This window comes from Delphinapterus leucas, chromosome 5 (genome assembly GCF_059928025.1).
Source record: "Delphinapterus leucas isolate spDelLeu-1000000601 "Yukka" chromosome 5, BTC_Dleu_Yukka2, whole genome shotgun sequence".
Taxonomy (NCBI): domain Eukaryota; kingdom Metazoa; phylum Chordata; class Mammalia; order Artiodactyla; family Monodontidae; genus Delphinapterus; species Delphinapterus leucas.
The window spans coordinates 27152230-27166832 of record NC_143133.1 but is presented as its reverse complement, the minus strand read 5'-3'; the positions used below and the strand labels follow the sequence as shown (position 1 = coordinate 27166832).

The following is a 14603-nucleotide window of genomic DNA, read 5'->3' as shown; positions in this document are numbered from 1 at the left end:
TCTACCTCAAGAGGAACCAGTGATGAAAGTGGGGTGTCATAATCTCCTAATCATATGCCATTTTCTCAAAGCATGATAACTCTTTAGGAAGAAATATTAACTCCTGATAAATAGTTCAATAGCTAAAGCAATCATTAAGGTGCTTACCTAACCAAAGCAATAATGTCTTAAATCTGTTCATGTCGTAGAGAATGGACTTGAGGACACGGGAGGGGGAAGGGTAAGCTGAGATGAAGTGAGAGAGTGGCATTGACATATATACACTACCAAATGTAAAATAGATAGCTAGTGGGAAGCAGCCGCATAGCACAGGGAGATCAGCTCAGTGCTTTGTGACCACCTAGAGGGGTGGGATAGGGAGGGTGGGATAGGGAGGGTGGGAGGGAGACACAAGAGGGAGGGGATATGGGGATATATGTATATGTATAGCTGATTCACTTTGTTATACAGCAGAAACTAACACACCATTGTAAAGCAATTATACTCCAATAAAGATGTTAAAAAGAAAAATCTGTTGATGAAACTGAAGCCTCTCAAAGAGTATCTTATCCTTTGAGACAATCTGAAGCATTCAGTTGCAGTGTTCTTCAATTTAAATTTTTAAGATGAACCTCCAATTATTTAATCTGATGCCTGACCTACAGTGACAGCAAAATGTTTCCCTCACTATTCTGATTTTCTTAGATTTGTAAATGTTGTGGAGGAGCCACAGATATTTCCATCTACAAATTTACCATTTTCCCATTTAAATTCAGAAAAAAATTGATGTGTTTTATTTTGTGACAGAACTTCTGAGTTCTGTAGGTGTTTTGGAGTCGTAGGCAGAACATATGTCTAGAATACAAGTAATCAAAACTTGTTGATTTCCCTGCCTTAGGAGGAGTTGCTTAAATTTTCAACTTATGATAATGTTCAGTAGGAAACTGAGATGTAAGCAAGTTAACTTAAGAAACTTAAGAAAGTTTCTACCTATCTCTGTAAAAGTTCTCATTTTAGTGAAAGTGTTAATGTCTCATTGTATTGATATCTTCGAATTGAGCCTAGTTGTAGAAACATCTTATGGAACCAAACTCATGTCAGCAGAACAGTTACTTTGCAAGTTAGACTTTTACTGTCTCATAACATACTAACTCAGGAATTCCTATTTCTTCTGTTCAATAATTATTTTAAAATGAATATCTATAAAAATATATAAGCATTTAAAAATTTCAAAATCACAGGGAATCTGAAGTATAAAATAGTTATCAAATATATATCACAACTTTTTTTCTGATTTAGGGTTTTTGTTCCTACTAGTTTTGTGTTCTTGCAGTATTTCTAATTTATTGAGAAAGATATCATCACATTATTATTTTGATTCAGTTTTCAGAAAAGTGAGTGACACAAAGTGAGTGTACAGAAATTTTTTTAAGGTATAAAATTGTGTCTTAGAACTTACTTATATTTATCCCAGAAGACGTAACAACCGAGATCTCTGAACCAGACCTGGTCTTCTTGGATTTGTAGTAAATATTTTTGAAGACCAGAGGAGTACTATTTGTACAGTATAATAAAAAGATGCTGTAGAATTTGAGTTAGCAACAACCTTCTTCGGAGTTCAAGCACAAAGCCGTGGGCATTTAGTAGCCTGCATTTTCTCTTAGACTGTGTAGCACCTTAAATATATGCAAATCAAATTTTCATTAAAAGCCTTGCATAATATGAATAGTCTGCCTTAGAAAAATTGCCTCCATAGTAAGAAAAAGATGCTGCTTTTGAATACTAATTTTTTCATCTATTTACTCTTCAGTGATTTTTGTCACTATTGTGTAAGTTAGGAACAACTTATTTTTCAGTGTTGCCATCTTTTTAAAGTAAATGCTTCATTTAATTATAACAAACATACAGAAAAATGCATAAATTATATTGTTTATCTTGATATTTCTCACAAAATTTACATACCCATTTAACAACACCCAAAATGAGCAGGTAGAACTATGATATTACCAGCAATCAGAAGGCCCTTTCTGCCTCCTTCCAGAAACTACTATTCTGACTTCTAACAGTATAGATTAGTTTTGTCAGTTTTTGAACTTTAATAAATGGAATCATAAAGATGTCCTTTTTGGGTCTGACTAATTTTGCTTAGCCTTTTTTTGGTGTGAGATCTGTCGATGTTCCATGTGGATATAGTTCATTCACTTCTGTTCCCACTGCTATGTAATATTCTAGATTGACTCTTTTTTGAAGCGTAAGAATTGTACAAGGGATTCATGAATCTCTACATAGTATTGCAAAATATTCTTAATGCTTTGAAAGGGTTGGAATTGGTATGCTATAGGCAGTTTTTCTTTTCATGGATGATAATCTCAGGGAAGACACTGATTGTCGGAGTCCAGCTCCAATGAGTCCAGGGAAACCTGAGGGATGGACGGCGTCGGCGAAGGAAATAAGACCTGACACCCTTTGTAGATGTCAGCACATCAAGCTCAAATTTATTTTTCAGAGCAGGTATTTATATGTAGGCAGGTTTCATCATCATGTACAAAATCTCAACATGTTCTAACCTCAAAATATTTTTATCAGTTTTCTGAAAATGTCCCCAGTTTCTAGATGTACTAACAAGATACTTCCCCAAGTTCTCATTAGTTGCAGGTTATTTTCTAGTAGTTAAGCCAAGCTATTATGTAAGTCTTTATTACAGAAGTGCAATCTTCGTGTTCTTTCTGCATGGGCAAGTTTTTTGAATAGTGCCTTGAAAATATTTACAATATATCCTACAGTTCCTGTGTACCTGACTCCACTAGTAGCACTTACAATACCTCCTACGCTCCTGTTTATCATCCGCCAATTGTTGCCAGAGTGTTAACCTTTCTTTATAGTGGACCCATATGAAAGCAAAATCATCAACAACCCCTTCGTAGGGGCCACTGTTGTTCAGTTGGGGGTGTTTTCCATAGGAACATCGCTGTATTTCCAGATTGTGTATTGCATTCCCAGTTTCCTGGGGCCGAAATAGGTACTTTCCATTTTGTGACAATAATAGTAGGGGTGGGGGTAGTAGTTTTTCTCATTTTCCTAACCCTGGGCGCAAATCCCCCTTGTGCTGTTTCCATATATAAGCTTAACACAGCCAAACAAATCAATAGAGATGTAGTCCACCGTCCTGGCACAGTGCTGCTTCGCAGTCCTGCCTTTGATAGCATCATGACTTTGTCACGGCGCAGGGACTCCAGGATGGCTTCCAACAACCGATAATGAAATAATTTTAGCATGCTAGTGAATAATCAGTGTCAAAGTGTAACACTAAGTTAAGGGAAAACAAACTTTGTCTTTATATAAAAGTGTAATTTCAAATGATCTCACATATCAAAAAGATATTTGCTTAAAATATGCAGGAAGAATTTATTGTTTTGATATTTTATGTGTTAATCATTAATTATATTAAGTAACATTTTATTTTATTTATTTTTAAAAATACATTTATTTCATTATTATTATTATTATTTTGACCTCACCATGCAGCATGTGGGATCTTAGTTCCCTGACCAGGGATCGAACCCGCACTCCCTGCATTGGAAGGACAGAGTCTTAAACACTGGACCACCAGGGAAGTCTGTTAAGTAACATTTTAAAAGTAAAATAGAAACACCTATGCCTGAACCAATTTTCTTAAAACATAGGTCACTGAAGTAGGAACAGTCTTTAGAGAAATGGCATTATTTCTTTCTGAAGATCATAGCTCCTTCTGCATTTCCCATTTAATAGCAGTGTAAAGACCTATTGAAATGATGCTAAAAATGGAGCTTAATCAGCATGGTTGAGCTACAGTGTACAAACATATGGTTTATAGCAATTTTTGTTATTAGTGTCCAGCTGAATTGAAATTAAGTAGGATTTCGTGGTATAAAGTGTTTTACTGGTCATTTATATGTTCTAACTGCAGGAAGGCAACTTGTGGACTTCTTTCTGAAATATTTCAGTACATCTAGTGTGCGGTTCTCAGTTGCCCCCCAATTTTTGGTTTATGACAAGATAGTGATAACAATTTGAGCTACTAAAAGAGCTAAAACATTTAAACAATCCAGCAGTCCCTATACAAAAGTATGATTATTTAAGTGAAAACATTCATATATCACAAAGAGGGTGTTTTGTAAAATCTTCATCTTTGGAGACAGACCACACCCAGTTCTGCTTTCTTTTTTGTCCTTTTGTACCTGCACACAGCAAAATATTTTTAAACACTCTGGTCTTCTGGCAACAACCTTTTTATTTAAAGAAGATAATGTGTATGCATCTATCCTTTGATTTGTCATTGTTGTTTTGCCTTTATCATTTACAAGAAAAACTACAATTATTAAAAAATCTCGGTCAGGGTCCTCTGTGCCTGTCATTGAGCTAAGCATCTTCAAATCTTATTTCATCCTCCCAGCAACTCTATAAAATACATTTATTTTTTGATAAGGAAATTAAGACCCACAAAGACTCAAGATCATACAACTCGTGATTTGCTGGACATGGTTTTAACTTATCCAACATTCCTAGGAAAAGACCTAAGGAATTGTAGAAATGTCCCTTATTTCATTATGTATATATTAAAGGTTTTCCCCTCAAGTGATTTTAATATATTTTATTTATTTTGTATTACTATAAAAATGTGGATCTTGGAGTAGGCAGGTAAATGACCCTGTTTTTACAAAGGAATGACTGCATCCTAAGAAAATAAGCAAATTCCCTAAATTCCACAAGGAGCATGTGCTTTCCTATGGTTAATCAGTCAGCAAATATTTGTGGAGGGTACAGGATAAGCCAGAGGCTGTGAGGCGAGGTGCCCCATGTCACTCCCTAGGGTAGTTGAGGCTGGTGGCTGACTCACACTAGAGGATGCCTGCTTCTCAAACTTGAATAATGTATTCCTCTCTTTTGAAGTATAAAAAATGTTTGTGACCTCCAGTGCTGTTATTTTTATTGTAGTGTTAACTTATCTTTCTTTTAATTAAAAAAGACTTTTTTTTTTTGGCCGTGCTGTGAGGCTTGTGGGATTTTAATTTCCCCCGAGCAGGGATTGAACCTGGGCCCTTGGCAGTGAGAGCATGGAGTCCTAACCACTGCACTGCCAGGGAATGCCCTATAGCGTTAATTTAAGTGCAAAAATAAAACTACATAAAATTCCTTAAACTCTTAGACCATTACTAAAAAGAAAGTTGTACAAATTAAGCATGAACAGAACTACAAAACTAGTATTATTCAAATAAATAACACCCATGTAATCGAATGGATAGGATTGTCTAAAACTAAATCACAGATGTTGGATTTAACAGTAAAAAGATTTAACCTCAGATTTCTATAATACATTTCTGAATTTGACTTCAATGAAAATAATATAGAGTGTACGTTTTTATAAGCATGTTGTACAAGCATTATTAATACATTTAAGGTTTTGTTTCCTACTTCAGAATAGTTAAAGTGATTAGAGAACTTTGCCAATGCCAATTTTAATGGCATGCCATTTGATAATCATTTAAAGCCCTCTTCATTTACTTGGAGATGAAATTAGTATTGTGGTAAATATGTGTACCTAATCCAGTAAAAGCTGCAATTGGGAACTGAAAAACATTTTACTCTGGATTTTCTGTTACAGTCACTGGTAATAGTCCAGGTAAGTTGGACCCTACAAAGATAGCATCTGAGCCTGTTGTTATTTGAAGCTTTAATGTGCTACTGAGTGCTGTGCTCAGGTTCTTTTGGTACATCCTACCTTGTATGATGGCCAGATTCTCTGATCAGTCTCTGTCCCGTGGCAAAATATTTTGCATCCCATGCATCTGTCTATATTCCATCCCTATTTCAACTGTTATGCACTGAATTATAAACACAAAGGCATATATCAAAATTATATGGTTGTACTCAGTTAAAGGGTAGCCATCTAGATGACCTGGAACATGCTTATATTCTCCTTCTTAGGTTGTTACTGAACTGTAAGCATAGAAGTTTTACAAAATCTTGGAGCAAACTCATGAATCTCTGTGAGTGTGCCCCTGGACACTTCGGGGAAGCACTCGTTTAGGACATAATGTGGCTCTGTGAATGCACATTCCTCCTTGCCTTTCATGTCCACCCTGCTGGATGCTGAGAAAGTATTGTTTTTCTAACATTCTGATCAAAAATGTACAGAACTGTGTCAAGAAGAACTGAAGAGGAAATTTTTCTTTCTCGGCTTGAGATGCCACACTCAGGTTGAAAAGGGGACAAGTTTTAATGACATCCATCTGTTGCAGATTAAAATAAGTGGAGCTCAGCATTTGAATGCCTTGTCCAGAGTCACACTTTATAGGCATAAGTACAATTGGTTTTAGGATTGAGAGTTCTAGGGACCTAAAGCAGCAAAGCAGAAAGAGGTTAGTCTATTTGTCTGAGACTTTTACCCCAAAGGAATTGCTATTGCCTCGTTTTCTCTTTCTTGTACTTTTTATGTGTGAAATCTCCTGGTTGAGGCAAGGGACAACAGTCTATTTTGAAAGCATGCTTCTCCCCTACTAATACCTAATTTTAATTTTTAAATTCTTACTTTTGTCATACTCAGAGGGAAACATAGCATGGTAAATAAAAATTGCTGCATCTCTCACCATGAGTCCCTGAATCCTCTTTTATCTCTGTGTTGATTGAAGGTAACCAGACTGACTGCTGTTTATCCTAAGCTCTTGTGTCAAGAGCTTTAATCACAGATTGACCTCTTTGTAGCATAGGGTTTGCATGTGTTTATGTGGGAGTAGGAAAAAAATATATACTTCCATGCTGGTCTATACTTTAAACCTTCAAAATGTCAATATCTACATATAAATTTTGAAGCCTCATTTGAATTTTGTTCTTGAAACTCATGCTCTGGAACCGTTTTATAATAACACACTTATTTGCATTTGCAAAATGCATTTCTAATACATTTTCTCACTTTGGGAAAGCTCAATCCCTTAATGGGGTTCTAGAAGAATCCAACTTATAGCAAAATCTACTGTGACTCAACTGTTGAAGAGGTCCCTGGCAGGATGGCTCAGATGTTACATTTCCACTGTCTCTAGCCCCTCCAAAGCACTGGGAGCATTTTTTGCTAAAATTCCAGGGACTGGCTGTAAGTCTTTGACTTACCTCTACTTTTTAGTTTGATTCAGAAAAGAGAAAAATAGTTATTAAAACTTGTTGTTATGTAACAGCAAAAGCAATCCTCAATGTCATGCCCTGTCCCTAGAGAAGGTTCTAAGAGGGTCTAATAGATTCCCCTCCGTGATGCCAAAAGCCCCCTTCAGACCAACAATTGCCTCTGTAAGCTTTCACAGGGTGTCTCCAGGTGTTTCTTCATCCCTAAAGGGTCAGGTGCTCCCTTCTGGCTCTACTTGTTCATGGCATTCTTTTTTTTTTTTTTTTTTTTTACAAGAATGATAGAGCACCCTGATCTTAGTTCTGAGTTTAGTCATGTTAGACATGTAGAGAGAGACAGTCAACTGGCTTTTAAATGCAGTGTGTACTTTACCATCTCTTTCTTTATTCCCAAGTGAGTATGTTTCTAATCAGTTTGTCTCAAGCCAGCTCTTCATTTTTCTAGGTGCATAGATGGCTGATAAATTTGAGGCTAGGGCTATCTGCCAAGAATTACCTCTCCAGCTAAGACACTCTGTTTAGCAAGTGCCATGATTTTCAGAGCGAATATGTAGACCAAGGGCATACTGAGGTTATCACAAATGAAACAAACTTATAGCTCATAGGTTAGGTATTTGTACTAACATCTGCTTTGATACTTTGCAGGGATGAGGTAGAATAGCAGATAAGACTAGCTTTGAGGCTGATAAACATGGGTTAAGTCTTGAATCTTCACTGAAAAATTATGTGACCTTGGAAACTTGCCAAGCCTCTTTCCTCACCTATTAAATGAGCGTAATAATAGTTCCTTTCTCCTAGTATTATTGTAATAATGATAAAATGCATATGACTTCTTAGCTCTGTGCCTGACCCACAGTAAACACTCATAAATGTTACGTATAATTATGAAGCCTCACGTATAAGATGGAAGTATTTTCTAGGCATCCTCTTTAATATAGTATAGAGCATGTGGATTTATTTTAAAAATCTATGGGAAATAACCTTGTCATACTTTCTGTGACCTAATATTACTTAATTTTTGTTGTTTTTTAGTAAATGATGTTCCTTGTGGGATACTGACAGAACATGATGCAGAGTTTAATATTTTGCTTTTAAGTACTGCGGCGAGAAACCTGAAGGCGGAAAATCTTCCTGGAATTTAGAATTTGCTGCAAGCCGCAAAATACATTCATAGAATAGGCATTTAAAAATGAGTCATAATTCAGTCCCTGCAGCATTGCAGATATACTTGGGGCACCCTGCCATGGGCACAGCTTTCAGGAAGGATGGAGCGTGAGGCATCGTAGCAGGGCAGGCGGGAGGAGAAACAGTGCGATGTTAGTCATACCAGGACTCCGAGCGTGAATTCCAGATGTGTAGATTTCAGTCATACCTCTCAAATCCTCATAAATTACCTATATTATTTGTAAATTTATACGCCATTGTGGTTTTGGGTTAAATATGAGGTAATTTCGTCCTAGGGTTTTCAGTCTTCCCCTGTGTAAATCATTTTAATGGTGTGCAAATAATTCTGTATTTGAGACTCCCAGAGAAAACGCTTACATTTCTATCTCCGTACGTCATCACCAGTCACAATAAATAGGCCTGACAGAGTGTGCCAAGGGCCCTGGCCAAGTCCATTCTTCGAGAGAGGGCAGGGCAGCCTACTGAGGAGAATGATGGATTAAGAGCTGCCCCACCTGAATTTTAATTCCTAGTAGCTCCCTTTTCGTGTTACCATTTTCTCTGTATCAGATGTTGTACCACCCAAAGAACTATAAAGTGATGCCAGTGTCTTGGAACCTAACGAAGGCTTATCATCATCCTTGTGTTAAGTTTTGAAAATCAGACTTTGTCAGCAAGTCAGAGAGGCAGGGCGATTGTGGCTACATCTCTTGAGAAGCCTCCCCGAGACTTTTTGTGGGGGAAATTCAGCTGTTCTCCCAGAATCAGATTTTGAGAGGAATGGGCGCAAGATGAGGACTTAAAAAGCAATTTGTACCCAGAGTGATCATCTTTACCAAGAGATTTGAGCCTGGTATTATGTCAGCTGGTTTAAATTTAATCTTGTTTTTCCAAAATCACTGGGATCACAAAATTTGCATCGGCCCAGTCCACACTTGCCAACTGGTGCTATCTGCTTTCCTCGAAGCATCCTTGGAGCTTTCTGTTATTCCCTTATAATGAGGACAGACTGTCAGGTGACCCATACACAGTGCTCTCCCTCAGAGGAAATCTGAAAACCAAACAGTAAAGGAAGAGAAAGAAGAAACCCAGTACCTTATTTCATTTGTTTTTTAGCTCGACGTTAGGCTCAGTATAAAGTCACTAGCTTCCTGAAGCTAAAATGCATGGATAACAGTGGATTTGGGGGTAGTGTAAATTCATCTTCAAATGTGGCTGAAGATTTGGAGTAAAGTGGTAATAATTATTTTTATTGTTCTTTTATACCCTTTAATATAGCAGAGTGTATTTCCTATTGACTTTAATGTCCTTAAACAACTCTCTAGAAATACTGTGAAGTTGCTGACTTGTACTGTGAATTATTATTCAGTGTTTTAAACTCAGGATTGAAATATTTTGCAGCTGAAGATTTTCTTTGTTTTTTTTTTAACATCTTTAATGGAGTAGAATTTCTTTACAATGGTGTATTAGTTTCTGCTTTATAACAAAGTGAATCAGCTATACATATACATATATTCCCATATCCCCTCCCTCTTGTGTCTCCCTCCCACCTTCCCTATCCCACCCCTGTAGGTGTTCACAAAGCACCGAGCTGATCTCCCTGTGCTATGTGGCTGCTTCCCACTAGCTATTTTATATTTGGTAGTGTATATATGTCCATGCCACTCTCTCACTTCATCCCAGCTTCCCCTTCCCCCTCCCCGTGTCCTCAAGTCCATTCTCTACATCTGCGTCTTTATTCCTGTCCTGCCCCTAGGTTCCTCAGAACCTTTTTAAATTTTTTTTAGAATCCATATATATGTGTTAGCATATGGTATTTGTTTTTCTCTTTCTGACTTACATCAGTCTGTATGACAGACTCTAGGTCCATCCACCTCACTACAAATAACTCAGTTTCGTTCCTTTTTATGTCTGAGTAATATTCCATTGTATATATGTGCCACATCTTCTTTATCCTTTCATCTGTCAATGGACACAGTGCAACTGAAGCTTTTCTGATGCATGGTGCAAACATTCTTGTGTTTCTGTCTTTGATATGTTTTCATTTTATCAATATTTCACTAAAGGTCTTTTCTTTTTCTCACAGTCTGACAGCAATGCAAGCTTCCTCCGTGCTGCCAGAGCAGGCAACTTAGACAAAGTAGTGGAATATCTCAAGGGGGGCATAGACATCAATACCTGCAACCAGGTAAGAGCACGGCCGCTGGCTCTGTATTATACATTGAAGACACTCTTATTACCTGCAGATACATTCCAAGAGCCCAGCTTTTTTCGTGTGCTTGTTGAATTTACTCAAATAGTAGCAATTCAGAATTATGAAAGTCCATTTTTCTTCCTTACCAACTTTTGAAGCCTCATATGGTTGTATCTAGAGCTAATAAGGCTGGCAAATTAGATAGATCAAAAATAATTGAACCTCAGTTTTGCCTATGAAATAATCTGGGCTGCCCTGAGCTGGAATGTTGACCAAGAACGATGTTTTACTTCTCATTTATCATCAACTAGTTATCCAGACTCTGGCTTCTTTTCTTGTTTGCTGTATGCCTTTTACTTAGGGGTAACTGATTGTTACAATTTGGGATAGAGAAATAAGAGGATAAAATCAAAATTATCCCTCCCTTTCCCCCAATTAGTTTTTTATTTTTTCAACTTTATGCCTTTATTTTTTATGCTCTATTACACTGACTACGACCACCAAAACAATCCCCCCAATTAGTTTTAAAATATAAATTTGAATGAGAAGAGGTTGCAACTGTTGGCTTAAATGAGGTATTTGGATTATTTATTTATCACATCCATTCGCTAAGGACTTTAGACAATATTATACATTTGGATATTATTTGGTCCCAGTGATGTTGAGATTTTTGTGCTATTTTTAACTAAGATTTTAATGCCATGAATTAAAGTGTCTAGTGGACTCCAATATTCAATATAGTGTGCTAAATGTTGCACATCGGTGTGTGGTGTGTGTGTGTGTGTGTGTGTGTGTGTGTGTTTGTATGTGTGTGTGAGACAGAGCTGACGGGGAAGTGAATAATCCTGACTAATTTTAAGTTAACAGGAGATGAATTTCATTGGCAGATTCTAAATCATCTATAGAATGCCTGTGATATATATTGATACATATTCTGATATATATTGAGCCCAGTTACGTTCCATCTATAGTCGCCTGAAATTAGTATATCTTTCAAGTACAGCTTTTCAAAAACAACCTGATATCTTTTCATACTCAAACTTACTCTCCTCTCAAATTCCTACCTGCTGGTTTCCTCACCAATATGTTAGTTCCAACAGCTCTCCACCCTTGTCTTCTCCCCTATGGCAGTCTAGCACTCCTTTTTCAGTTCATCTTCTATATCCACAAATTTGCACTAACTCACAACATGGTCACTTACCATGGTTGCAGTAACAGCCTCCTTAATTAGGTCCTGTCTTCATCTTGTCCACTCTGGTCAGTCTCCACACTATGTCTTGAGTCATCTTTCTAAAATAAAAATATGATTATGGCACTCCTTTCACTACCAAACTTTCTATGGCTTCCAGTGCTTAGGTCAGTAAGATAGTTGTATAAAAATCACCTGAAGCCTTTTGCAAAGGGTGCAGGATTTTCCTTGCTCCTCTTGAGAGTAACTGGCTTAAGAAGTACTGTCATCGATGGCAGTATTTCTTATCCTTTAGAGGAGTAACTCCCGTGGCATCAAAAATATTGAGTGCTGGGCTTCCCTGGTGGCGCAGTGGTTGAGGATCTGCCTGCTAATGCAGGGGACACGGGTTCGAGCCCTGGTCTGGGAGGATCTCACATGCCGCGGAGCAACTAGGCCTGTGAGCCACAACTACTGACCCTGCGTGTCTGGAGCCTGTGCTCCGCAACAAGAGAGGCCGCGACAGTGAGAGGCCCGCGCACCGCGATGAAGAGTGGCCCCCGCTTGCCACAACCAGAGAAAGCCCTCGCGCAGAAACGAAGACCCAACACAGCCAAAAATAAAAATAAGTAAATTAAAAGAAGGTTCAACATTTAAAAAAAAATATATTGAGTGCTTGCTGTAGGGAATACCAGCCTGCTGTCACCCTGAGCATCCCTATATATCCTTTTGTGTGTGTCAAGAATGAAAGACCCTGTATGCTCTTTATCTGGAGCATTTCTCAGGGTAGTGATTGCAGTGAGCAACCTTGAGGGATTAGGTAACTTTTTCCTCTAGATAAGAAGTAGGCTTGTTCTTTCTTATTTTAAAAGCTGTGAATTCCCCAAGGTTAATGTTCTTCTTTAACATAACCCACGACATGCACAGGCATCCGTCACTGGTCCTGTGTGTCACACGCATGGGATTGGGAGGGGGGCATAGGGAACTGATGTAAGCAACATATTGACACTCAGCCGCCCCTTTTGCCGTGAACTATAAAGTCCATTGTCTCTGATCCAGGAGACTCATGTCTTCTACCAGTATCAGGAAATAGTAGCAGTTAAGCTTTTTAGCTTGTAGGTGAGATAAAATCCCAGACCTTACACAGTTCTTGACCCTGACCTATGGAATAAGAGTAAATTCCTTTATCCCAATATATAAGATCTTCATATTTTACGTCTCTATTTCTTATCCATCTTATGCTTCATTATGAATCTCTTTTTGATATGTTTTTAGTGTTCTTTTGAACAAATAATTTGAAGTTTAGATACATTAGTTACGTTAAAAGAGAAAGACAACATCCAAATTCCTATATAGATTATAGATAAATGAAATTCTTCCAAAGCTACCTGTGAGATTGAATATGAAATATTTAAAATTTTTAACATGTTAATTTTATTTATTTAGTTACTTAGTTATTTGGCCGCATGGCATGCGGGATCTTAGTTCCCTGACCAGTGATCAAACCTGTGGCCCTGCAGTGGAAGTGCGGAGTCTTAACCACTGGGCCACCAGGGAAGTCCCTTCACATGTTATTTTAGACTTTTTTCGAGTATATTAAATACATTCCCCCAATTTTAATATCAACTCATTAACATTCTAAATTTGCAGTATGCTGGAAAATAGGCAATGAAACTGTTAGAACTATTAGTTCATTTGGTAAAATCATCGTAAGTGATACCAAAAGACGAACCCAAGGAAAATAAAGTTAACCTCAGTCAAACCAAGTCCACTTCACCCTAAAGTATAAGAAATATCTTAATCTTATAAAAGATCTTGGAGTTTATTTTTAAAGAAACATAAACTCTCAGCAGTAAATACTCAATTCTTATTCGCTTTATTGACCAACCTCACTTTTTGAGTTACTTTGAGAAGTTTTTAGCTGCCTAACATATTTTTCGTGTAGTGGCCGACTGTCCACTAGCATGTTACTATAAAGGGGAAGAACATGTATTTTTGTGAGAAGGCAACAAAATGTCATGAAACCACACAGAACTTAGAGCCCAGCAGTTCAAGTTCCATCTCCACTTTTGTTAAGTCATTTCAATTCAGAAAGTGACATTTTTCTAATCTCTAAAACAAGAAAGTAATAATACATTCAATCTTACACCACCGAGTTGAAGTGTAAATTAAATATGAAATATGAAAGGACTTTCCAAGGTGTACCTATTCTAATTGCAGTTACTGTGTATGTCTACCAAGAATCAGAAGAATTAAAATTGACCTCCACACAAAGTATGAGATTGACTCTCCTCAGTCACCTGAATTTACTAGGTAGAAAGTAAATGTTGTCTGGTGTTGGTTCTTTATTATTACCATTCAAGAATGTACGTTAAATAGAGATTAGGGAAATGAAGTGACTAATGTTAACTAGTTAGTTGCTATGTATCAGGCTTTGTGCTGGGGGCTTTATGTGTGATGTTTCATCAATCAGCAGAGACAAATGTTATAAGGTAGGCATTCGCCTGAGTTTATAAATGCAGAAACTGAGTCCACAAGTGGTTAAGTGATGTCCCCAGGGTCACACAGATCTGGCTCTCACATACAAATCTTTTCTACTACAGGACGTCTTCCTGAGATGTTTGAATCTTATTTTTAATCTACCATTGCTAATATAAAAAGGACTTTATTCATCCTCAGATCAACATAATATGTAGTTAAAGGAACTTTTAAGTCAAAGAGCACCACCACCAGGATTACTACTAAAACTCAAATAAAATATAGAGCAGAATATAATTTCCAAACACCTAGGAGGGCAAAAGAGGCAACTCTTCAGCCAAAGTACTGCTATTTCTAAGTATGTGAAAGCTCAAAGCTAATATGGCATATGAAAGAAGGAAAGAAAAAGTATTCTCTATTTTGCTTGTAAGCCTGAGTTTCTGGGGAGCATTATGTCATGTAACATAG

The 14603-nt window shown here is 37.3% G+C and overlaps 1 protein-coding gene across 1 annotated transcript in view; it reads left to right on the top strand.

Annotated features, from left to right (window-relative positions):
* ANK2 (ankyrin 2) overlaps positions 1-14603 on the top strand; it is a 243411-nt gene that overhangs the window by 24381 nt on the left and 204427 nt on the right. The window contains exon 2 of the mRNA XM_089911573.1: positions 10382-10483. Coding sequence (XP_089767699.1) covers positions 10382-10483 — 102 coding nt within the window. The remainder of the gene's footprint in view (positions 1-10381; positions 10484-14603) is intronic.